The sequence below is a fragment of the Odocoileus virginianus genome, chromosome 5 (genome assembly GCF_023699985.2).
Source record: "Odocoileus virginianus isolate 20LAN1187 ecotype Illinois chromosome 5, Ovbor_1.2, whole genome shotgun sequence".
Taxonomy (NCBI): Eukaryota; Metazoa; Chordata; class Mammalia; order Artiodactyla; family Cervidae; genus Odocoileus; species Odocoileus virginianus.
The window spans coordinates 56,696,802-56,720,748 of NC_069678.1; the positions used below are offsets into that span (position 1 = coordinate 56,696,802).

The 23,947-nt window shown below is 35.5% G+C and overlaps 2 protein-coding genes across 6 annotated transcripts in view; one reads left to right on the forward strand and one right to left on the reverse strand.

The window, feature by feature from the left end:
- Nucleotides 1-7,406, forward strand: part of ANKRD13C (ankyrin repeat domain 13C) — a 92,786-nt gene extending 85,380 nt beyond the window's left edge. Inside the window, exon 13 of the mRNA XM_020896199.2 lies at nucleotides 5,787-7,406. Coding sequence (XP_020751858.1) covers nucleotides 5,787-5,917 — 131 coding nt within the window. The 3' untranslated portion in view covers nucleotides 5,918-7,406. The remainder of the gene's footprint in view (nucleotides 1-5,786) is intronic.
- Nucleotides 7,407-11,552: 4,146 nt separating this feature from the next.
- SRSF11 (serine and arginine rich splicing factor 11) overlaps nucleotides 11,553-23,947 on the reverse strand; it is a 51,744-nt gene continuing 39,349 nt past the window's right edge. For 2 of the 5 annotated variants that reach the window (XM_070467948.1, XM_070467949.1), the window contains exons 9-13: nucleotides 20,770-20,901; nucleotides 18,405-18,494; nucleotides 13,552-13,665; nucleotides 13,042-13,180; nucleotides 11,553-12,937 (exon numbers count right to left, since the gene is read on the reverse strand). In XM_070467948.1, the coding sequence (XP_070324049.1) occupies nucleotides 12,740-12,937; nucleotides 13,042-13,180; nucleotides 13,552-13,665; nucleotides 18,405-18,494; nucleotides 20,770-20,901 (673 nt within the window). In that variant the 3' untranslated portion in view covers nucleotides 11,553-12,739. The remainder of the gene's footprint in view (nucleotides 12,938-13,041; nucleotides 13,181-13,551; nucleotides 13,666-18,404; nucleotides 18,495-20,769; nucleotides 20,902-23,947) is intronic. The other 3 variants (XM_070467950.1, XM_070467952.1, XM_070467951.1) reach the window with 3 other exon arrangements.

Below are 23,947 nucleotides of genomic sequence, written 5' to 3' on the forward strand. Positions count from 1 at the left end.
TTAACACAACTGTATGTTTTCAAAATGAGCCAGAGTTTTTTTTTTTCGTGGTTTTTTTTTTTTGGCTGAGCTGCACGTGGACTCTTCATTGCTGTGATCGGGGCTTCCGTAGTTGTTTCTCTTGTTGTGAAACATGGGCTTAGTTGCCCTGTGGCATGTGGGATCTTAGTTCCCCAACTCCATGTCCCCTACACTGGAAAGGGGCCTCTTAACCACTGGTGTGCATGGTGCTAAGTTGCTTCAGGTTTGTATGACTCTGTGCAACCCTATGGACTGTAGCCCGCCAGGCTCCTCTGTCCATGGGATTCTCCAGGCAAGAATACTGGAGGGGGTTGCTATGCCATCCTCCAGGAGATCTTCCTGACCCAAGAAACAAACCTGTGTCTCTTATGTCTCCTGCAGTGATAGGTGGGTTCTTTACCACTAGTGCCACCTTCTCTGGACCATCAGGGAAGTCCTCAGCCAAAGCTTTAAATGCTAATTCTGAATGATCTTTCCTCTGATTTGCTGCTTCTCTCTGTTTGCTTTCAAAGGCTAAATCTGAGCCTCCTTCAGCAGTCCCCATCCGCATCCCCTCCGTTGCTTCCTCCCACAGTCTAAGCAGATAAGTTTTTTTGTTTTCTTAGTTACAAAAAGAGGCCATCAGAAGTAATGAGACCTCCCCCATTACTCCCAACCTTCCATACAGACTTTTTGCCCCAAGCCCTATCTTTTCTTCCAGCTCTTCTGTCTCAGTGGAAGTGGTGTCCCTTTTCTTAGCTTGAGTAATCTCTTCATTTGTACTATGGATCTGTTCTCCTTCCCACTTTTTAAAAAAGGTTGCTTTGTTTTCCTACATTTCTTCTTTACCTCCCAACTGCTTTAGTATAGCCTTCTTCTCTTAGCTGTTAGGCTGTGTTCAGGTCTTTAAAGTTCAACCAAAGGTCTTTCTCCTTTTAAAATTCAACCAGTCTAGGAAATTTCCTAGTGGCCTGGTAGTTAGGATTCTGGGCCTTCACTGCCATGGCCTGGGTTCAGTCCCTGGTTTGGAAATTGAGATTCCACAAGCCGTATGGTGTGGCCAAAAAAAAAAAAGTCAGGGTCAGGGAGGTGAGGGAAGATGGCCAAACTTCAGAGAAAAATTCAACCAATCTAATAAAATAATCCCTTTAGCTCCACCTTACCCAGCACTTGCCTTTAACCTTTGCTTTTCATAGCTGGGTTACTGCAAGTCTACTTTTATCTCTCCATTCTTTCTCTTTATAGTTATATTATAAATAGGGGAAAATGAAAAAGAGATAAAGGGAGGCGAGGTTTTTCTACATCACTTGAACTACTAAAATGATGACATCAGGAGCCAATGATAAATTAGTTATATATAATGTATACTTACAGCAGCCACCAAAAAAAGGTGTACAAAGAGATATACTCAAAAATACTACAGATAAACACAAATAAAATTCTAAAATGTAGTCATGCCAGGACTCTCTGGTGGTCCAGTGGTTAAGACTCCATGCTTCCACTGCAGCGGGTATGGGGTCTGATCCCCGATCAGGGAAGCTCTGCATGCTGCATGGTGCAGCCAAAAGTAAACAAATAAATAAATAGTGTTCCTATAACCTACAGGAAAGCAGGAAAAATACATGAAAAAAGAGACGACAGAAAAAGCAATGAAATAGCAGAATTGTCTTAGTATATAAATAATTCCATTAAGCGTAAACAGTCTAAACAGACCATTTAAAAGATAGATTGGAAAAATAGATTAAAAACCATGACTCAACTACATGCTCTCTTCAAGAAGCTCCCATCAAATATGATTTTGACAAGTTGAAAATGAAATGAATGGGTGGAAAAAGATGTATCATGCAAACATGAATCAAAGGGTAACAGGACTAGATACATTAATATTAGAAAAAGTAGATTTCAGAGTAAAGAAAATTATGGGGGGAGGGGTATTATATAACAATAAAGGTATCAATCAATGAAGAAGAAAACAATCTTAAATATGTATACACCAAACAACAGAACTACAGGATGGTGAAGCAAGAACTGAAAGAAATGAAAGGAAAAATAGATTTTCAATTATAATTAGAGTCTGCAACATCCTTCTCTCAACAGTTGACAGAACAACTAGAAAGGAAATCAGCAAGGATATTATAGACCAGCTCTATAACACCATAAACCAGAGCACCTAGTTGGCGTTTATGGAAACACATTACCCAACATCAGCAGAGTACACTTTTTTTTAAAAATACTTATGGAACATATACCAAGATAGGCTGTATCTTGGGCTATGAAACAAACCTTAAGAATTGAAAAGGAATGGAAAACCAGTCACAGTAGTCAAACTAGAAATAATAACAGCAGAATCTCCAGTTTGTGGTATTCTGTTATGCACTCTTCTAAATAATATATGGGTCAGTGGTGAAATCTCAAGGGAAAAGAATATATTGAACTGTATGAAAATAAAATTACAAATATAAAAATTTCAGATATGACTTGGCAACTGAAAAACAACAAAAAATTAAAACCACAGTGAAACAAAGTGCAAGTTGGTCAGTCATGTCCAAGTCTTTGCAACCCCATGGATAGTCCATGGAATTCTCCAGGCCAGAATACTGGACTGGGTAGCTGTTTCCTTCTCCAGGGGATCTTCTCAACCCAGGGATCAAACCCAGGACTCCCACATTCAGGCAGATTCTTTACCAGGTAAGCCACGAGGGAAGCCCAAGAATACTGGAGTGGGTAGCCTATCCCTTCTCCAGAGGATCTTCAACCCAGGAATCGAAGCGGGGTCTCTTACACTGTAGGCAGATTCTTTAGCAGCTGAACTATCGGGGAAGCCTAAAACCACAGTGAAATCATTATATACACCTAACAGAATGGCTGAAATAAAACATTGTTGGGGCTTCCCTGGTGGTCCAGCGGTTAAGAATCTGCCTGCCAATGCAGGGGACACCTGTTCCTGGTCTGGGCAGAGCCCACATGCCACAGAGAAACAGCCTGTGCGCCACCACTGAGCCTGCGCTCTGGAGCCTGCGAATCCGAGAGAAGTCTGCGCCGTAACGAGAGCAGCCCCCGCTTGCCACAACGGGATAAGTCCATGAGCACAACAAAGACCCAACACAGCCAAAAATAAACAAATAATACTATTTTAAGAAACCAAAACATTGTGACAACTCCAGGTGTTAGTGCAGATGTGAAGAAACTGGATCGAGCGCTGATACATTGCTGGTGGTTGTGTAAAATGGTACAGCCACTCTAGAAAACATTTTAGCTGTTTCTTAAAAAAAAAAAAAACCAACATAAAAACTAACCATCTAACATCCATGCAGTCAGGCAGTTGCATTCCTAGCCTTTTGTCCCAGAAAAATAAAGATATACTCACATAAAAGCCTATATACAAAAATAAGTTTGTTAACAGCCTTAAGTTAGAAACAGCCCAGCTTCTTGGTGCAGGTTCGCTTCATCTCTTCCAAGATCGAGTTCTCTCTCGATTTTCTTCCTGCCGCCTGACTGCTCCTTCTGGAACACTTCTCTCCTGTTACCTTTGTCACCCTACATTATATTCTCATTATCTCTGTCCAAATTAATTCAAACGTGTTACTAGTATGCTCACAACCATCCATTGGTTTCCATCTCATCCAGAGTAAAAGCCAAAGACTTTTCCTTGACTTAAACCCCACTTGATCTGGCTGCCTTCTTCTCCTCAGACCTCTTCTGTCCCTTACTCATTTGGCTGTAGTCAGACCGATCTCCCACCTGTCCCCAGAATAAACCATGCTGTTTGATTTTAGGGCTTTTTTTTCCTTTTTTTTTTTAAACTTACTCCCTTTACTTAGAATTTTCTTCCTCTAGGCAACTGTATAGTTTCTTTTCTCAGGTCTTTGCTGAAAAGTCACTTTATTGAGGTTTGCCTTTGAACCCTAATCAAGAACTCTTACCCTCAACAATGAAATTGCCTATACCACAGCTTGCTTTGTTTTTTTCTGGATCCTCAGTCACATTACTCTTTACTTATTTGTCTGGATCTCCTAACCAGAATGTAATCTCCTTAAATGCAAGATTTGTTTTCTCCTGTTTACTGGTGTATGAAGTAAAGTGAAGTGGACCCCATGGACTGTAGCCTACAAGGCTCCTCTGTCCATGGGATTTTCCAGGAATCCAAGAATACTGGAGTGGGTTGCCATTTATATCCAATGCCTAAAACAAGGGTCAGAAAACTTTTTCTGAAAGATAGCAAATATTTTAGACTTGGAAGATCATATGGTTTCTGTCACAACTATTATCTCTTATTAGAGAATGAAAACGGCCATAGATAATAAGTAAACCTTGTGTTCCAATAAAACTTTACTATGGTCAATGATGTTTGAATTTCATGTAATTTTATCTGTATGAAACATTTTTTTAAAACCATTAAAATATATAAAATCTTTTCTAGCTCAAAGGCCTTGCAAGGCCCAGGCAACAGGCCTTAATTTGCTGAACTCTGAATCAGAGCAGACTCTTCACTCAGTAGGCCCCAATGAATGATCTTTTCCTCAGAAATAACTGGAAAAACTCTGTAATCCTTATGTTGATTTCTGTGTTTTTTTTAATGAAAATATTACTTTCTGCAATAAAATACTAGGTTTGTAACAGTCAGACTTAGTTTATGGTATGCCTTTATCCTAGACAGACATTCAACTTAGCTTTCATAGAATCATTTCAGAATTTTAAGGAGGCTTTCAAGTTTATCTCGTAGATGAAATCCTTGAGCCTGATAAGTTAAATGACTTGTAGGAATCAACCCAGGTTTTATAATTGTGTTCTTTCCAATAAATTGTGTTAGGAATAAAACTAAGCAGAGTGATCAAATTTTGAGTTTTAAATTTTTAAAAATAAACTTATTCATTTATCTGTTTTTGGCTGTGCTGTCTTCGTTGTTCTGCGTGAGCTCTCTCTGGTTACTGTGAACTGAGCGTGCTCTTCCTTGCAGTGCAAGGGCTTCTCACTGCAGTGGTCTTCTTGTTGCAAAGAACAGATTCTAGGCACGCAGGCTGTGACTGCAGTCCGTGGTCTCTAGAGCACAGGGCTCATTAGGTGCAGTATTCCTGCTTAGCTGCTCCATGGCATGTGGAATCTTCGCAGATCAGAGATTGAACCCATGTCCTCTGCTTTGGCAGGCAGTTTCTTATCCACTGCGCCACCAGGGAAGTCCTATTTGGTCATTTTTGATGTCAGATTTAACTCACAGTTTCAGCTAGAAATGTATATTATTTAGAAAAATATTAGGCTTGTTAGTATGATTATTACTCCAATTCTGACAAGATTATCTTTATCTATTTAAATGATGGATTGTTTTTAGTGTTTTAAAAACAAAAAAGGATGAATGCATTTCATGTGTTAAATGAAAAAAAAAAATCAGCTCAGATTCAGAATCTATACACTACATTCTAAAGAAAATATAGCAGAATGCAAAAAAGTACAAATATAGCCATCCCTTTGCCCCAAGAAAAAGAAAAAATAGTCTAGTGGAATCCGCCATTATAGTTCTAGGATTGGGGAGCAGTGAGACCTTGATTTTTGGATGTAACTCTTGATGCCTTGGTGTCTTTCTTTCCTCATGAGTAGCCAAACTTCTCCCCACACATCCCTCACCCCTGCCAAACACACTCATATTAGACATGTATTAGGGTTTGTCTGGTCCCTGAATAATGCTTTTTTACATTTTAAGGAATGTATATATTTCTCTCTTATCATATTTCATTGTCTATAAATAAGTTACCATTTCATTTTACAGTGTTACCATTAATTGTCCTCTCTAGATATACCCGTGTTTCCTACGATCACAGCCACTGTGACTTTTCAGGAGTTTCGATATGATGAATTTGATGGCTCCATCTTCACCATACCCGAAGACTACAAGGAAGACCCAAGCCGTTTTCCTGATCTTTAACTGACACAGAAGATGATGCCATTCAACCAAGGAAAGCTAGAGAATGCAGAGAACCCAGAGTGAATCCAAATAGAAGGGACAAATGCTTTTGAGGAAAAGGGAATTATGTTGACTTGACACATCAGTGATATTAATGAAATGGGCCTCTAATAAGAATTTCAGCAAGTTTCCTGATGTGCCATTTTCAGTCTTTTTAAAAATATACATATTATAAATGTAATAGTTTGACACATTAATGACCCCAAGTCCTTCTTATGTAAAACAGCTATGAGTGCTGTGATTTGTTTTTAAAAATTTTTACACTTCTTGTTGAAATATATATGCATATATCTATATCTATATCTAAAACACTCCTGGACCATTAACATAAATTAAATGTCTTAAGAGATATGAAACCCTTTTAAACTTGTCATCTTATATTCAAGGTGACCTTTATAAATATTCCTTCAAGCTTTGTTTTCATAAAATGTAAAGTATGTAACATTATGTATAGTTCAGTAATTTGAATGTTCGTTCAATATAATGAACTAGAAGGAATGCAGTTTTCTGTAGATGAATGAACCAAATGGTAACCATTAAACAGTTGCATTTATATGTTGCAATACATTTCAGAAGGAGCGTTCACTCTGCAGGGAATAAGGTACCTCCTTTAGCACCTTAGTGCAATTCATTGTGGTGCTATTTGTTTTTACCTGAATTTATTCAATGGAAAACGTTTGTTACTAATCTTCCTTTCATAGAACCTCGATTTTTTTTTTTTTTTTCTAAACTTGAGTTTAACAGTCCTTTTTGTGTTCATGATAAGGTACAGTTAGCATGCTTAAAAATACTCTTCTTCCAAATCTGAGCACTTTAAAGAAATTCCAAATATTTAAACTTGTTTCCTAATAAGTGCACATCATTCTGATTATTTTGTTTGTTTTTAGTGGTATATGGATGCATTTGTGTCAGTTTTAAAAACAATCCACATATTTTGGACATCCCTACATATTTAATGCTTTCAAAATAAGGTAAAAACATTTTATATAACAATATATTTGTTACAAGTTAAATTCCAGAAACATACTCAAGATTGACAATTCCTACTGTTATTTTTTTAAGTCACAAGAAAATATTTATTGATTTTAATTACCTCCACAGTGTTTAAATCATGCATTATTCATTTCTGCACTTAAAATCTTTCATACTTATTCCAAGATGGTTTGAAGGTCCAAGAATGAAAATAAATTAGGGAGAATAATGTATTAACAGTCATAAAATGTTATGTTACATTAAAGAACTTAGCTGAAGAAATGTTTTTTAAATGTATCCTGAGAAATGTGTCAGAATGGATCTGTCAAGTTTTTTTAGAGTGATCAGTAATTTAAACTTTTTCCAGGATTTTAAATAATTTGAATGAGTTTAGAGACCTTTATTGAAGAGATGATTTATTTAAAAATCCAAAGCATCAACCATAAGAAATTTTATAATAAACGTCTTTGAAGCTGCATCTTCCATGCTGATACCTACTACATTGCATATGTTGACAGTTTATTAAATACATTTTATATGATGAAAAATAATCATAGTTAAAAATTCAAAGACCAGTTACTTTTATGTGGGTCTGTTGAACTCTATGGAAAGAGTGGGTAAACCCATACTAGGTTTATTGAATAGAAGTTGATCCCTATTATTTTGGGAATGTTTTGATCAAGTGACTTAAGAGATTTGAGAGACTGAGAGGCAATGAATGATTACTGTTGCTCTTAGGCTCCCTTACTTTGTGGGAATATGGTATACTTTCAGGAATATACTGCAGATCTTTTTTGTACTGATTAATTCAGTGGGGGAAAAAATGGTACATTGCAGCTTAGGACTTAACAATTCCCTACAAGCTGTGAGTTTTGCCAGGGTACACTGGAGGTAGGAAGACTACTGAAAACTTTTGAATTTGGATTTTGTTTTTTAACTTTCTCTCATAAATAATAGTAGAAAGAAATTATCCATTCCAAAATGTCTTTTATCTGATCACAAATGACAGGTATATGTCACTATCTCTTATGATGGTAAAAATGAGCTATTTAATGCAAATAAACTTTTCACAATATTAGACTTTTCAAAATGTGCCTTTTAATCCAGCTAATGAGTGAAGCTGTATGCTGTTTCAAGTAGATAAAAACTTTATATTTTGATACTCTTACATGAAAAATAAGTTTTATAATATAGGTTCATAAAATTTTCTATGCCTTCCATCTGTGATTTAAAAACTTGTTTGAAAATTGGACTATAAAATGATTACCTTAAATGGCCACTTAAAAGGCTCAATATATCCTGCCACCACTATGGTTTCAAAAGAATATAGTTTTGTCTTAAAGAAAATTTCCTGAAGACAATTTGCCTCTCTCTGTAGACTAGACATTCATGTACACATTCATGTACAGAAAATTAAGAGGGAGGCAGAAAGCTGATGCTGATTATTTTGAGTATAGCTACACACGATGGTCTGGAAATGGAACACATTTCAGAGAAGCTGATAGCCAACAGAAGCTGAAAAACTATTCAGTTTCTTTCTCCTCCTTAGAACTGGTGTTGAGCCCCACTCAAACAAGTAAAGATGTTTTCATAGTGTTATTCATGCACAGCTTATCATTCACATCTTGAGGGAAGGGTGGTGAATAACAAGTGTTTTACTCCCTAGTTTCCACTTAGCCTACAGCAGATGTAGCTTGTTTCGAGGCCACAAAAGACTAAAGAAAATACTAAATTAAGGGGTGCTTCCTTTTGTTCATATTATTTTTTTACTTGCCAACATGGTTTCCCTGGTGGCTCAGATGCTAAAGAATCTGCCTGCAATGCAAAAGACCTGGCCAAAAGATCCTCTGGAAGAGCGAGTGGCTGCCCACTGCAGTCCTCTTGCCTGAATTCCATGGATAGGAACCTGGTGGGCTGTGGCCCATGGGGAGGCAAAGAGTCGGACACGACTGAGTGACCAACACCCAACATGGTTGAGACAAACAGTTGTAAAAATCTAGGTGAATTAGAAGTCCTATTTGTAGTATGCTAACCTTTACTATTGAACTGAGACAATTACTGATTAGTATGAACACAATATGCCTGTACTCTTAGCTCCAGCAAAAAGGTATCAACGATATTTTCCAAAATTACCAAAATGTATTTTTTCCAAAATACCTAAATTTGGGAAGTTTATAAGACAACTGACAGTGAAACTTTTCTGGTATGTGACTTGTGATATCTTTAATTTTAATTGGAGGATAATTACTTCCCAATAATGTGATGGTTAATGCCATGAAGGGATACCTGTGATTTTTTAAACACTGTTATAGCTCATTTTAGAATAGTACTTCTGGCTATAGCACCTATGGTACATAGACTTTTAGCCATTTTAGTTCATCCTTGTAGGTTCCAGCTTGTGGTTTCAATTTAATCTCAACCCCTCCAGCCAGCCTGCTTGCTTTTCTTGACTCCTGTGGGCTTGAGTCTCCAGCATCAGATGCATACTATAGACAATTTTGAGACCATTAAACCAGTTCCCACAATTAAGGTCAAACCTCTGTAACAAATCTTTGAGTCATTCTGCTTCCTGGATTGAATGCTGACTGAAAAGAGCAAAACTATACAATGCTAACCTGATGCTTGTCTTCCCAAACCTGGTATTTAACACCTACTGTAAATTTTAGTTTTCTCACAGATATCCCCACTGGTAAAGAATTAGCATGGTTCACACGTGAGTTATTTCGCTAAAGAATGAATGAATTTTAGGTATTCTTTGATACTAACATAGGAACAAAAATAGAACACTCAGAATCAACTCAATAGACTCATTTAAAAACTACCTCTGTAACAGACATATTCTGAAAGTACAATAGCATCTCCATTACATCCATATTTAAATACAACTACAAGTACTTGATTAGAGAAGTATTTTAGATAGGAGTGAGATGCATTAGCTAGACTTGAGACAGAAGAAAAAGAACGCTAATCTTAATCCCAGCACAGAACACTTCAAACAGCATAGACCACTTAATCAGGTGCCCAAGTGAAGAAAGTGGTATTGCCCTATCAGAGGAAAAGCTGGCTTATGCAGCCTATATGGTAACAAGAGTAGAACCTGTTTTAAGATGCAGCTCCAAGGTAAATGTAAAATTAGTTTTCACAGTGCCCGGTGAGTTTTTCTTTCCGTTAAGTGACTATAGTTTTTCCTACCACATAGAAATCACTACCAGGAAGCTTGTTATCCAAAATCTATATTCACAAAAACAAAGGGCAACATAGTCATCACTGCAAGAAATTTATCCTTGTGCTTTTGCTAAACCATTACCCCAAACTAAAATTTTATATAGCTTTGAGAAGCGCCATAATTAAATAGTAGGTACCACTTACTGACCCAGGTGTAGAGAGCTACATTTTTAACTACTTTACAAGGTAAATATTACTCCCCATTTTAAAAATGAGTAAGAAAGACAGGTCTGTAACTGAAGCTGTAACTGAAGACAAAATTGATGACTGGACCCTTACATGGCCACTACCTTCATTCACTCTTGAAGAATTTAAGCAAATAAATAGCACAAACATTTTTCTAACAAAACCACTTTTATTTTTAAATCATTTTTACTATCAAATACAGAACAAAACTCAGTGTGGAGGCAGTGTTCACTTGATTTCAACTCAACTATATTAAAGGCTCATGTAACCTGCAACTCTACCTTTGTGCATAAATGTTCACTGAAAAATAACCTAAAATATAGACTCCCTTTCATGATAGTATCTTACGTCAGTAGCACTATTTAAGGCCAAAAATTTCTTAATCCCTTTTGAGAAATTAGCATACTTTGTATTCAGACTAAAAGGGAAGAGAATGAGTAAAAGTACTTAACCAAGTGAAACTGCCAATATTTTACTTGTTTTTGACTTACAAAAGACAATATCATATGGTTCAACCTTTTAGATTTTTTTCTACTAAGTTTTTTTTTTTTAAGTTTAAAGAAATGTCATTTGCGTTCAACTTTGTGTTTAAAAATGCAGTGATTATTCGGACCATTACTACAATGTCTTACTATAGACAAAATTCCTTTCCATAAAATCTTTAAAAAGTTACTACAAACTGTAAAAACAATGGTGCTTTTCTATACGGCATTTCAACTTTAAAAGATTAAAAAAAAAAAATCATACTGTAACTTGGATAAAAGCTACAATTCCAAGTCTCATTTTCCCCCGAATCCCGGCCACTCACACTACTCATTTAATAAGTGAATAAATATACTATTCAGCACTGTACAGTAGATACATACCACTGAGTTTCTATACTATTCCAGAAAAGTTATGTTTATATTCACCAAAAATATAAATTTACTAGATATAGGTGGGATCATTTGTTTATCCTAAAGTTCATTGCTTCAACACAAACCCTACACCCAAAATATAAGAAATAAAGTTACACTTAAAAAGACTTTTAGAAATTAAACTAATTTTGACAATTCTGATGGCAACTGATCACTACTGATGGATCTCATCTTACTGCTATATTAAAATATGTGGTCTGCAAGGAGAAATAACTTGATTTGTAAAATGAGTGAGGTAAATGTCATACATTCAACAATGTAAATAAATACAAGTACGTTTTTACAGAACATAAACATAAGTTTAAGGGTTTTATTATCAAAGTCATGTAAAACAATTTCAGAAACTGTACATCAACATGGCACAGACTGTAGCCTACTTTTGTTTTTACTGCACAAAAGTAAAGCTTGAAAACTCCTGTAAGAAAACAGTTGCCTAACTACTTTGCATTTAACATGGAATCACTGTGTGCATAAGATTACTACTGCAGTAACAGTAACACAAAATTTATTGGTTTTATACAACTTGAGATCAAATAAAAAGTACATTATCAAGTAGATTTGTCTTATTTAAAAGCATATGAAGGTCAATTTAAAATGCACTATCCCCCTTTTCCAACAATGAGATTAAAACAAATTAATAAAAGTGTGGAAAACAAACTCAGGACAAGAGCTAATAACTTTCTTTTACAGCTGGACTTCAGGATAGGCAAAAACAGCTTTCACTGATGTGGATGTGGAATAAATTATTTTAGGAAAAAAAATTCCCAAACACCTTATGAAAAAGTATACAACTCTACTTCAAAATATGCTATTTACTTACTGCCAAAGACAGTTTCATTTGAAATCTTGTTTCTGTAATTAAAGCCTAATTATAGCCATCAAAAAAGGTTAGTGCATATATAACCTTTCAAAGTTAAACAAAAGCCACAAAAATTTAGCCACAAGGCTTAAAGGATTATCTATTTCAAATGCTCATTTCCAGATGTAACTATAAGGTTAATTTGTCATGTCAACAAACGACCATAAGTAGATCCATCATGTTGAAGGATTTTAATGACATTTAGGATATTCCTGCCACAATTAACATGCAATCAGTGCATTCCCTACATGGCTCTATTACGGCAATGAATCAAATTCTAGAAATACTATAAGCGAACTTACTTAATAAAGGAGATCATACAACATAAACAATCCATGCCTGCTGTAGATGCATGCAGCTTTTCATTTTTGTTATGAAGCAGCACCAGAATAGTAAAACTGCTTGGTTACTCAATCAGATTTCACCCTGTCACGAATTGGTTACCCCTGTATCATCTTCCTTAAAGCTTTTGGATGTAAATAACTAATATCAACATCAGGAGCTTTATAACCATTTATGACTCAGAGCTGTATACATCTAGGTTTGAGATGAACAAATACAGCATTAAGAAATCACACAGGAATGACACTGATGCATGTACACAGATTCCCATAGAGGCATGGTTTAGTCACTCATATCCATGTCTTCTTCATGATGATCATCCCCATTCACTTTGGATTCTCTTAGTGCATCACCAGCTCCCTTTTCCACAGAACACTCTTTTGTTTTAGGAGAACCTGGCTCTGCTGGTTTCTTTTCCTCCCTTTTCTCCTTCTCGCTGTCATACCCCTGTTCCTCTTCATCGTAGTCCCGTGTAACCTGCTTTGCCAAGGAGAATAAAAAAGTAAACGTCTTCACAGGAAAATCACTTCTTTAAAGTACCAACATCAACCAAAACACCAAAATAAATCAGTTTGTAAACATACTTTTACATCTTTATCACTCTCTGATTTTCTTTCCCGTTCCTTTTCCTTATCTTTACTTTTTTTCTTCTTGCTTGTGGATCGCTCTCTTTCATCTCTGCTTCTTTCTCTGTCTTTATCTTTCTTCTTCTCCTTTTTATGTCTAGGATGACAGTAAAATGGTCACAAGATGCTTAAAACAAAATGCTCAGGAATTTTTGCCACTATTTAAATAGCAATAAATGTAAATTTGTTTCAGATGGTAAGCTTGATAGTCACTGCTATAAGGAGGTTAACAAATATCCAATTTCAAATCACTGGACACAAGCTATATACAAGTAACATAGGGAAGACAATTGTAACTTTATTACAGGTCTAAAATGCCCAATCATAAACAGTGTTTATTATAACAATCTCAAGTCATGAAGAGAATGTATCAGCACATTCTTAAGTATTTTAATTCCTGAGAAGGAAGAAAAATTCTAGAACAGTTCCTGAAAAACAGGATAGATCCAATAAAAGATTAACACTTACCTCCTAGGGGATGGTGAGCGAGACAATTTTCTTTTGGGAGACCTAGGCTTTTTAGGAGATCTTGTGCCACTTCTGCTTCTTCGTCGTCGTCTCTCTCTAGAACAAATGTGCAAGCTAGACTTTAAAATACAGTGTTATTCAAAAAATGCAGGCACATCATAGCAGATGTGTCTACAATGGAACTCCACTAGAAACAGAAAACTCCATTTTCAAATATTGTTTTGAGTTGAAGAAGCAAATGGGTAATAAAAGTTGGCAACTTTTGTGGGGCAAACTATGTGCCTTTCCTTTAATGCCCTTAGGAAAACCCTAATATCTAGCAATTCTTAAAGACATGATGTCATCAAAACATCAGAAATGTTAGGGGTTCCCAGGTGGCTCAGATGGTAAAGTATCTGCCTGCAATGCGGGAGACCCGGGTTCAATCCCTGGGTTGGGAAGATCCCAAACAGAAATGTTAAGCTCATAACAAAGGTTCTAATTCAAGTCTGAATTAGAATTATTTGAAGAATTATTCTTCAAAGAACCAGCTTTAGATTCAGTCAATGGACAGAACATGTAAAAGATTAACATGTTGTGTTATGAAATGCAGTTGCTAATAAAATTCAAAACTACTTCTAAATCGTTAGGTAAAACTTAGAGAACTAGAGTTAGTGGTGGTGGCTGTTTAGTTGCCAAGTTAATTCTGACTCTTTTGCAACCCAAGGACTGTAAACCCACCAGGTTCCTCTATCCATGGGATTTTCCAGGCAAGAATACTGACGTGGGTTGCCATTTCCCTCTCCAAGGGATCTTCCCGATCCAGGGATCAAATCCACCTCTCCTGCACTGCAGGCTGATTCTTTACCACTGAGCCATCAGGAAACCGGGATCAAACTGACTTCCTGTTGTCCAGCAAACCACGCCCCAAATCCAATCCCTATTTTGAGCAATTAGCTTTTTAAGATATACCTCCTTCTCTTTAACTTAAAAAAAGTTCTGCTTCTACAATACAAACAGATGGAAAGTTTTGCTGTGTTCTTGGACTGGAAGCACCAATACTGTTAAAATGACTACACCACTCAAGGTAATCTATAGATTCAATGCAATCCATATGAAAATACCAATGGCATTACCTGCAGAATTAGAACAAACAATTTAAAAATTTGTATGGAAACAAAACAACCTTGAATAGCCAAAACAATTTTGATAAAAAGAAACAAGAGCTGGAGGAATCACATTCCCTAGCTTCAAACTATATTACAAAGCTACAGTAATCAAAACAGTATGGTACAGGCACAAAAACAAGACACATAAATCAATGAAACAGAGTAAGAGTCCAGAAATAAACCCACACACTTATGGTCAGGAGGCTAGAAGATACAATGGAGAAAAGTCTCTTCAATAAGTGGTGCTAGAAAAACCAGTTGCGTGTAAAGGAGAGAAATTACAACAGTCTTTAATACTGTATCCAAAAATAAAGTGGACTAAAGACCTAAGTATAAGACCAGATACTACAAAACTGGAGGAAAAGATAAGTAGAACATTCTCTGACATAAATCATAGCAAAATTTTTTTTGGATCCATCTCCTAAAGTAAATAAAAGCGAAAAACACAAATGGGACCTAATTAGAGATTTTGCACAGCAAAAGAACCATAAACAAAACAAAACAGAATACCTACAGAATTGAAGAAAATTATTTTCAAACAATCCGACTGACAAGGCATTAATCCCCAAAATATACAAATAGCTTAGACAGTTCAGTATCGAACAATCAAAAATGTGCCAAAGACCTAAACAGACATTTCACCAAAGAAGACATCTGGATGGCCAAAAGTGAAGACGGTCAACACTGGTAATTATTAAGAGAAGTGCAAATCAAAACTACAATGAGTTATCTATCACCTCACAGTGGTCAGAACAGCCATCATCAAAAAGTGTACAAATAATAAATGCTGGAGAGGGTGTAAAGAAAATGGAACCCTCCTACACTGTTGGTAGAAAAGTAACCCCAATATTCACAGTACCATTTTTAAATAATTCTCAAGATATAGAAGCTATATAAGTGTTCATCAACAGAAGAATGGATAAAGAAAACTGCTATTATTTATACAACAGAATATTAGTAAGCCATAAAAAAGAATGAAATTGTGCCATTTGCAGCAACATGGATGGACATGGAGGGCATTTAAGCAAAGTGAAATAAGTCAGACAGAGACAGACAAATACTGTAAGATATAACTTACACATGTAATCTGAAAAATACAACAAACTAGTGAATATAACAAAAAAGCAGACTCAGAGATAGAAAACTAGTGGTTACTACTGGGAAGAGGAAAGGCAGGGGACATTATATGTAGAGGATTAAGAGACACAAACCATTAGGTGTAAAATAAGCTACTATGATATATTTTACAACACAAGGAATATAGCCAATATTTTATAACAACAATAAACAGAGCATAATCTTTAAAAATTGGGAATTGCTATAGTATAGCAACTATACTTAAAAACCCACCTAATGACAAGCAACTATTAAGTTTAAGACAGACTCAAGGATGTCTTATACAACATGGGGAATAGAGTCAATGTTCTGTAATAACTGTAAGAAGATAGTAAACTTTTATAAAAATATATGATTTAGACACACAAAAAATTAAGCCCGATATGCTTGAAGAATCTTCCTTTCAGCAGCCTTCGAAGCTTTAAAGAACAAAAAACCACAAGTTGTCTGTGACCCCTGTCCTGGAAACATTACACAGAACTTTCCCTTCATCAAATATTTATTAAGCTTGTCAAGGTTGTATACCTAATACTTTTCATACTGATTTGTCTAACAAACATTCCATATTCCTTAGAAAAGATGGGCTTTAAAAAGTTTTATTTCTGTGACCTATAATAGACTCTATGACAGCTGCAGAACATGTTACCAGGTATTCATTAAAAATGTAAAGAATATGCTGTAATTTAAGAATGATTCAGGATTTCCCTGGTGGTCCACTGGTTGGGAGTCTGCCTGCCAATGCAGGGAACACAGGTTCAATCCTGGCCTGGAAGAATTCCACCTGCCACGGGGCAGCTGAGCCCTTGTGCCACAACGATGGAACCTTAGCTCTAGAGCTCACATGCCAAAACTACTGAAGCCTGTGTGCCCCCAGAGCCTGTGCTCTCCAAGATAAGAAGCCCACACAGAGCAACGAGAGTAGCTACTGCTTGCTGCACCTGAGAGCCTGTGCACAGCAACGAAGACCCAATGCAGCCAAAAATGATAGAAAAAGAATGATTCAATAATTAAGCAGAGTAAGGCACTTATGAGCAAGTCCATTAAATAAAGAAACAAATAACATATGCCTCCAGTTTTTAAGGTAATAGAATACATATTGCACATCTCATCTCTTATGCCCCTTAGCTGCCTTAGACCTATTTTGGTATTCCTTCAACACTTATATCTGGTTTCACTTTCTTTATATATACATAAAATTTTTAAAAAGACAATTTTCAACACCCTGAAGAGACCCCATGTCTTTAGCTATCATACTCCAACCACTAATCTACTTTATAGATTCATCCATTCTGTACATTTCATATGAATGAAATCATACAATGTGTGGTCTGCTGTGACTAGCTTCTTTAACATGGCATGTTTTCAAGGCTCATTCATATTGTACTATCTATCATTACTTTGGTTCCTTTTACAGATGAATAATAATCTATTGTATGAGTGTACAACTTTGTTTACCCGTGTTAAGTGGATATTTGGGTTGACTTCTTGGTTATGAATAAAGCTGCCAAGAACATTCATGTCTAAGTTTTTGTGCCAACATGTTTTTGTTTCTCTTGGGCATATCGCTGAGAACAAAACTGCTGTGTTAAAGAGCTCTTAAATTTAATTTCTGTAGGAATCGCCAACCTGTTTTTCCAACGCAGCTGCACAATTTTACATTCCTTCTTTCTATGACAGAGTTTTAAGTTTTTTTAATATATTCTAGATAGAAGTTCATTATTGGAAACATTTTTCTAGCACTCTGAGGGCTGTCTTTAACAGTGTTCTTTGAAACAAAAAGTCTTCAATCCTCAAACTTGTCTATTTCTCTTTTGCTGCTTACGACTTTTGTCATATGTAGAGAACCACTGACAAATTCCAGGTCATGAAGGTTAACTTACATGTTTTTTTTCTAAGAGCTTTTTAGTTTTGGCTTTTGTGTTTAAGTTTTTTATCCATTTTAAGTAATTTTTATAGACAGTTTGAGCCCTGAGGTGAATTTAAATAATCAAGATTAAGAAAACAAACACTGTAGTAAAATGTGTAAACAAGACAGGAAGAAAATGGAGTTAAGTACGGCTCTACTTTCTACCATCACATGAATTCCATGTTTAAGTATGAAAAATACATTTTCTGAAAGTTTACAATGCTAAATTTTCACCATAGCAGTTAACTACTCTAAGAATGACACAAACTAGAACTTGCCTTGCCTCCAATTATTTTATCAACAAACCATTATGTATGGAAAAAAAACTATTTTGAGTATTAACATGTAATAAAATGAATCCAATGTGATAATGCACTATACTTTAGCCATTAAATGCTCGGGGGGGGGGGGGGGGGGGAAGAAACACACAAACAGTTCAAATTAGGATATGAAATGCATAGAACAAACATAAAAACTGACCTCTGTTGAATTCCATGTTATTTTAAATGAACTCTATACCATGAAGAATTAATTGAAAACTTATTCTTCACAGATTGCCTTTAGAAAACATCACCATTAAAGTATGTAGTTCTGTACTGGAAAACATTTCACGTTCATAGCCTAATGAGTCTTTGCAAACAAAGTTTAAAAAACAACACTAAGAATTCATAATGCCACCCTACCTGCTAGCACTTCTGGAACGTCTGGCTGTGCTATAACTTTTTGGTGGTGTTTTGGAACGTTTTTTTTCTTTGTCTTCTTTCTTTTTGTCTCTAATAAATGAACACAATTTACTAGTGTTAAAAGATTCAGTTAATAGAGAAAATATATATACAAATTAAAACAAAAGTACAATGAAATGGAATCTCATTCTTAAAATATGGTATTCTGATAAAAACTTTTAGGTTATTCTTTCAAAGTACACACCTGATGTAAACATCTATCATGATTGAAGCCAACCTTCTAATTGTTGCCCTGCTATTATATATTCTGGACTACTCAATACTATTAGGAAAAAAAATCATAATGGACTGGTACTACAATCATACCTCAACTCTAAATCTTTTTACAGATTTTTCTAAGTTTATTTTTATTCCCCACAGCACTTTTATTCATTACACATATATAATGTCTTTTATACCCTTATATTCATAAACACACACCTATTTTCAACTATTTTATAACTTTAGAGACTGAAGTATCACTTTAGTTGTTGTAAACTAATTCCACCCTATATTCTCTATTTCATTCCCTCCCGTCTTTGCTCACTCTGCTCCATCAGTTATATTCTCTATTGAGTCAAGTGTTCATTATCTAATTCCAATATTACTTAAATGGTCCCTTAAGTGGTCCCAGTCATGTTTTTCACAAATTCATATTATACCCGTTTACCAGAAATCTTTCAAAGTACATACCTGAAAATATTAATTCTCTGCTCATCACTTTTCAATTAATTCCCACTGACTTCAGGATCAGTTGTAAACTCCTTAGTGTGAACAATAAAGCCAAATCACACATAAAGTGTGATCTGTCTCAGCTGCCCTGACCTCATTTCCTGGTCCTTCTACACCAACATACTCCTTATTTCAAGAATTCAGTGGTTTGTGTTGGACAGTTGTATATTCCTGGATAATAGTTTACAGACTCTCTAGCCATCTGTGAAGAGCAGTGTATTATTTAACCTGTATTTATCAGCACTGACCAACTTTGATCCTTTTTCCTGCCCCATAAAAAGGTTCTGGCCACAGCTCCTCGTTATGGAATGATGTGATATGAATAGGCTTGAGGCCCTGTCTTGTGGTTTACTGGAACTGAAATCTGACAATTTTATTAAAAGTTGCGTTATTTCATGGGTTTCCCAGCTGGCTGTATAATTTTATCATCTTAGTGCCTTTAGCAAATTTGAATGAGTTTCATAGCCAAATAAGAGTTTGCTTAACCAGACTAAGGATAAGCTTATTAGAGAATCATCAAGAATAAAGATTCCAAGTTAAAAAAAAAAAAAAAAAAAAAGAATTCATGCTAACCCTGTAAGTATTCCCTATCAGAAATCACGCTCCGGAGTCCAGTCAAATCTATCAGAATTTAATACTCAAGTCACCTCTCAACAAATCTCTTCCAACATCCCTAACAATGGCCCTTCCTTGGTAATTACATTAATTTCTCCCCTAGATAAACTTCCTTAAGGGAAGGAATGCCTAATTGCTCTTTGTGTAAGAGATAGTTCATTAAGTAAGCTTGTTTGACTAAGAGATGACTAGTCTTAGCAGAGGCTGAATATGCAGTAAAGCTATCACAAAACCCAAGTCCCAGGTTGAGTTATATGCTTACCAAGAATAAATTTTGAAAAAATAAATAAATTTTGTTGCTTTTTGCTGTGATTCTTACTACTTTTAATCACATAATTAAATACATAAATGGGTAAAGTATAAAACATAGGGCTGTTTCTAAAATTTAAGGTAAGTATTTTAGAAAGATATAAAAGACAGCAGTTTAAAAAATAAGTGTTTCAAGATTATACTGTGTAGCAGCTAAAAATGGAGGGAAAAAATCTAAGTACTTTCAAGTAACAGAGTTCTTGATACTTTAAAGGTGGTTTAAACAAAAAGAAAGTCATTTTGTATCTATTACTCAAGACTAGGCCTATTAATTTCAAAGGGTTTGTCCCTGTATGAAAAACAAATTACTGAATGAATGTTTAAGTCAAAATACAATGTTAAGGTGTGGATATTTTGGTTTTCAGTGAATCCTCACTTTCATTCTTCACTGGCCCCAAATCACGGGATTAGACTCTTAAGTATGGTTCAGTGTCACGAATATAGCAATACCAATTCATACTAAAAAGCTGCTCATGACGAGATATATAAAGAAGAATTAAGAAGGCATGATTGTCTGCCAACAACTCTGGCATATCAAGATGTTGCTGGGAACACAAAATTCTTACCAATGGTTGAATGGAAAAGACGAAATGAAAAAAGGCAGTAGAAATAGCCAAGAATTCTTACTACAGAGAAACTTTACTCACTCATTAACAGCTTTCTACTGTACCTGTTTTTTGACGTGCTCCTTGACCTTCTACCCCTCTCTCTGGAATGCGATCTTCTCCGTCTTGGACTTTTGGATCGTCGTCTACTCCTTGACTTAGAATGTGATCGCCTTCTTGATCTGCTTCTTGACCGCCTTATAAAGTAAAAGGAAGCAGATATATGTATATAAACCTAAAAAGACTAGCTCTACTTTTGTTTATTTCGTATTAAGTGTAGGACCAAAGATTCAGACATGTTGGCTAGCCATCAGTAAGTGAGGGTAATTTCCTGCCATTACTTATTTATTCCACACAACATCTGATATCCCAGAAGTTAGAAAATACCTTTTAACACGTGGAATTTCTCACCTTTTAATCTTTCGTTCAACCTGTCAAACCAATCCTACTTTGCCCACTGAAACTACAACTCCAAACTTAAAAATATTGCTAGAAAATGAAGGAAAATAAAAAATATGACTCATTTGCAACACTTCATAATTACACAGCATTTTAGAAGGTACCTAATTTTATTCCTCATTATTACAAGTTAAATCCATGTACTACTTATCAAATACTTACTTATGCCCATTACGTGCTTTATCAATATTCACTCATTTACTTTCATAATAAACCTAGTAATAGTATATGCTATTATTATTCCCATTTTGGGCTTGCCAGGAGGCACTAGTGGTAAAGAACTCACCTGCCAAAGCAGGAGACTTAGAGCTGGGAAGATCCCTGGAGAATGGGCATAGTAACTCACTTCAGTATTTCAAAAAGAAACCACAAACTGTATTGGTTTCTATGGTTTCTAATTGTTGTTCTCTGATATACATTCCTCTTCTTTAATTTGCAGTTTAACAGATACAAGTAATGCAGGCCAGATACAGATATACACAACTCAGTATAAACTGTGCTTTTTACTCTCATGTGTCCCCAATATTGTACGACCATCTCTTTCCTGCCTGTAATACATGTTTCTCTGCGCCTACTGCATTATCACCTCCAATTCCCATGTTTTCTCTAAAAGGTTAAGTGCAATTAACCTTTTGATTTGTCATTGATCCTTTTCCCCATTTTACTCCTTCCTATTTTAAGAAAAATTGAAAGCAAATGGCAGTTCTTTGCTTAGGATTGGTCATTTAGCTTTTAGTGAACCATTCAACCTCTTTCCATGGAAAACTTCAAATACAATTTAAACTTTTTGCTTTCATTATTTTCAAAGTGCCAAAGGATAGACATTTTAGTAATGCAAAAGATTTGTGTTCAAATCTCCCTTTTAAAGTCAGTTAATAAAAGTATTCATTATTTAACCTGAGCCTATTACTTCAGCAAAAAAAAAAAAACAAAAAACAAAAAACCAAAAAAACAGCACCTACATCATAGAATAGTTGTAATTCAAGGAAAATTAGAAAATCCAGCTCAGCACCTTAGTGTAGACATGTAAATTAAATATTGACTCCCTCTGCTCTTATTGCTACGCTACCATAGTGTTGCCCTCATTCTCTAGAACAGCTGTTTCAAAACCCATTAGGAGTAACATCTCATCAAATTCAGTAACTGTATTTTGTACATCACTTATTTTTGACCATATCTGAAACTAAACAATCCCTCTCAATAACATGTCTATATCCCAGGAAATTTTCATGTAATGCTTACCGACCTTTCTTTAAGCTCCATAAGGATAGGGGTATATATGTCTCCCTTATTTACCAACTGTGCCCTTGAGCAACAACTACTATATTGTGTAATGAAAGGTACTAATGCATTTTGAGGGAAACACTGATCCTCTAGAATTATCAGAACCATCATTTTCTTATGAAGAATTAAAAAAAAATTATGGAAAACCAAAATTGATGCTGTTTGAATTAGCTACTGTTCATCTTTTGAGAAATTTGGCTTTAAAAAAAATTAAACTTAACAATCATTTTAGCAAAACTATGTAACACATTTACCTTACCTCTAATGTATAAAAAAATGGCTGTAAAAAATTATAAATGCATTCTCATGTGTTTCCTTCTAAATGAAGTGATTAATAATATAAAGATTTAAAAAATCTAATAAGCAGAAGTATTACATCTATCAATTTACTATAAGGTCCTGAAACAGTTATTTTTCAACAGCATTGCACTGCAGTCACTTCAACATTCAGTTCATATAAGCTTTTAACATTAGAGAAATATAGAGATTACCATTTATATAACAAAGCTAGTGGAGGTGATTGAATTCCAGCTGAGATATTTCAAATCATAAAAGATAGTGCTGTTAAAGAGCTGCACTCAATATGCCATCAAATATGGAAAACTCAGCAATGGTTGGTCACAGGACTGGAAAAGGTCAGTTTTCATTCCAATCCCAAAGAAAGGCAATGCCCAAAAATGTTCATAAGTTAGCAGGGTAATGCTCACAATTCTTCAAGCCAGGCTTCAACAGTACATGAACTAAGAAATTCCACAGTACAAGTGAGATTTAGAAAAGGCAGAGGAACAAGAGATCAAACAGTCAAGATCTGTACGATCATAGAAAAAGCAAGGGAATTTCAGAAAAATTACTAATTCTGCCTCACTGACTACGCTGAAGCCTCTTGACTGTACAGATCACAACAAACTGTGGAAAATTCTTAAAAAGACAGGAATACCAGATCTCCTTACCTGCTTCCCAAGAAACCTGTATCTAGGTCAAGAAGGAACAGTTAGAAATGGACACGGAACAAAAGAGTGGCTGAAAACTGGGTAAGTAGTACGGCAAGGCTGTATACTGTCATCCTGCTTATTTAACTTACGTGCAGAGTACTTCATGCTGGGCTAGATGACTCACAAGCTGGAATCAAGATTGCCAGAAGTATCAACCACCTCAGATTCACAGATGATACCACCCTAATGGCAGAAAGTGAAGAGAAACTAAAGAGCCTCTTGATGAAGGTGCAAGAAGAGAGTGAAAAAGCGGGCTTAAAACTCAACATTCAAAAAAACAAAGATCATGGCATCTGGTGTCATCACTTCTTGACAAATAGATGGGGAAAATGTGGAAACAGATTTTATTTTCTTGAGCTCCAAAATCACTGTGGACAGTGACTAGAGCCATGAAATTCACTCTTGTTCCTTGGAAGAAAACCAATGACAAACCACTGACTTCTCTAGTAGCTCAGATGGTAAGAGCATCTGCCGACAATTTGGGAGACCAGGTTCAATCCCTGAGTTG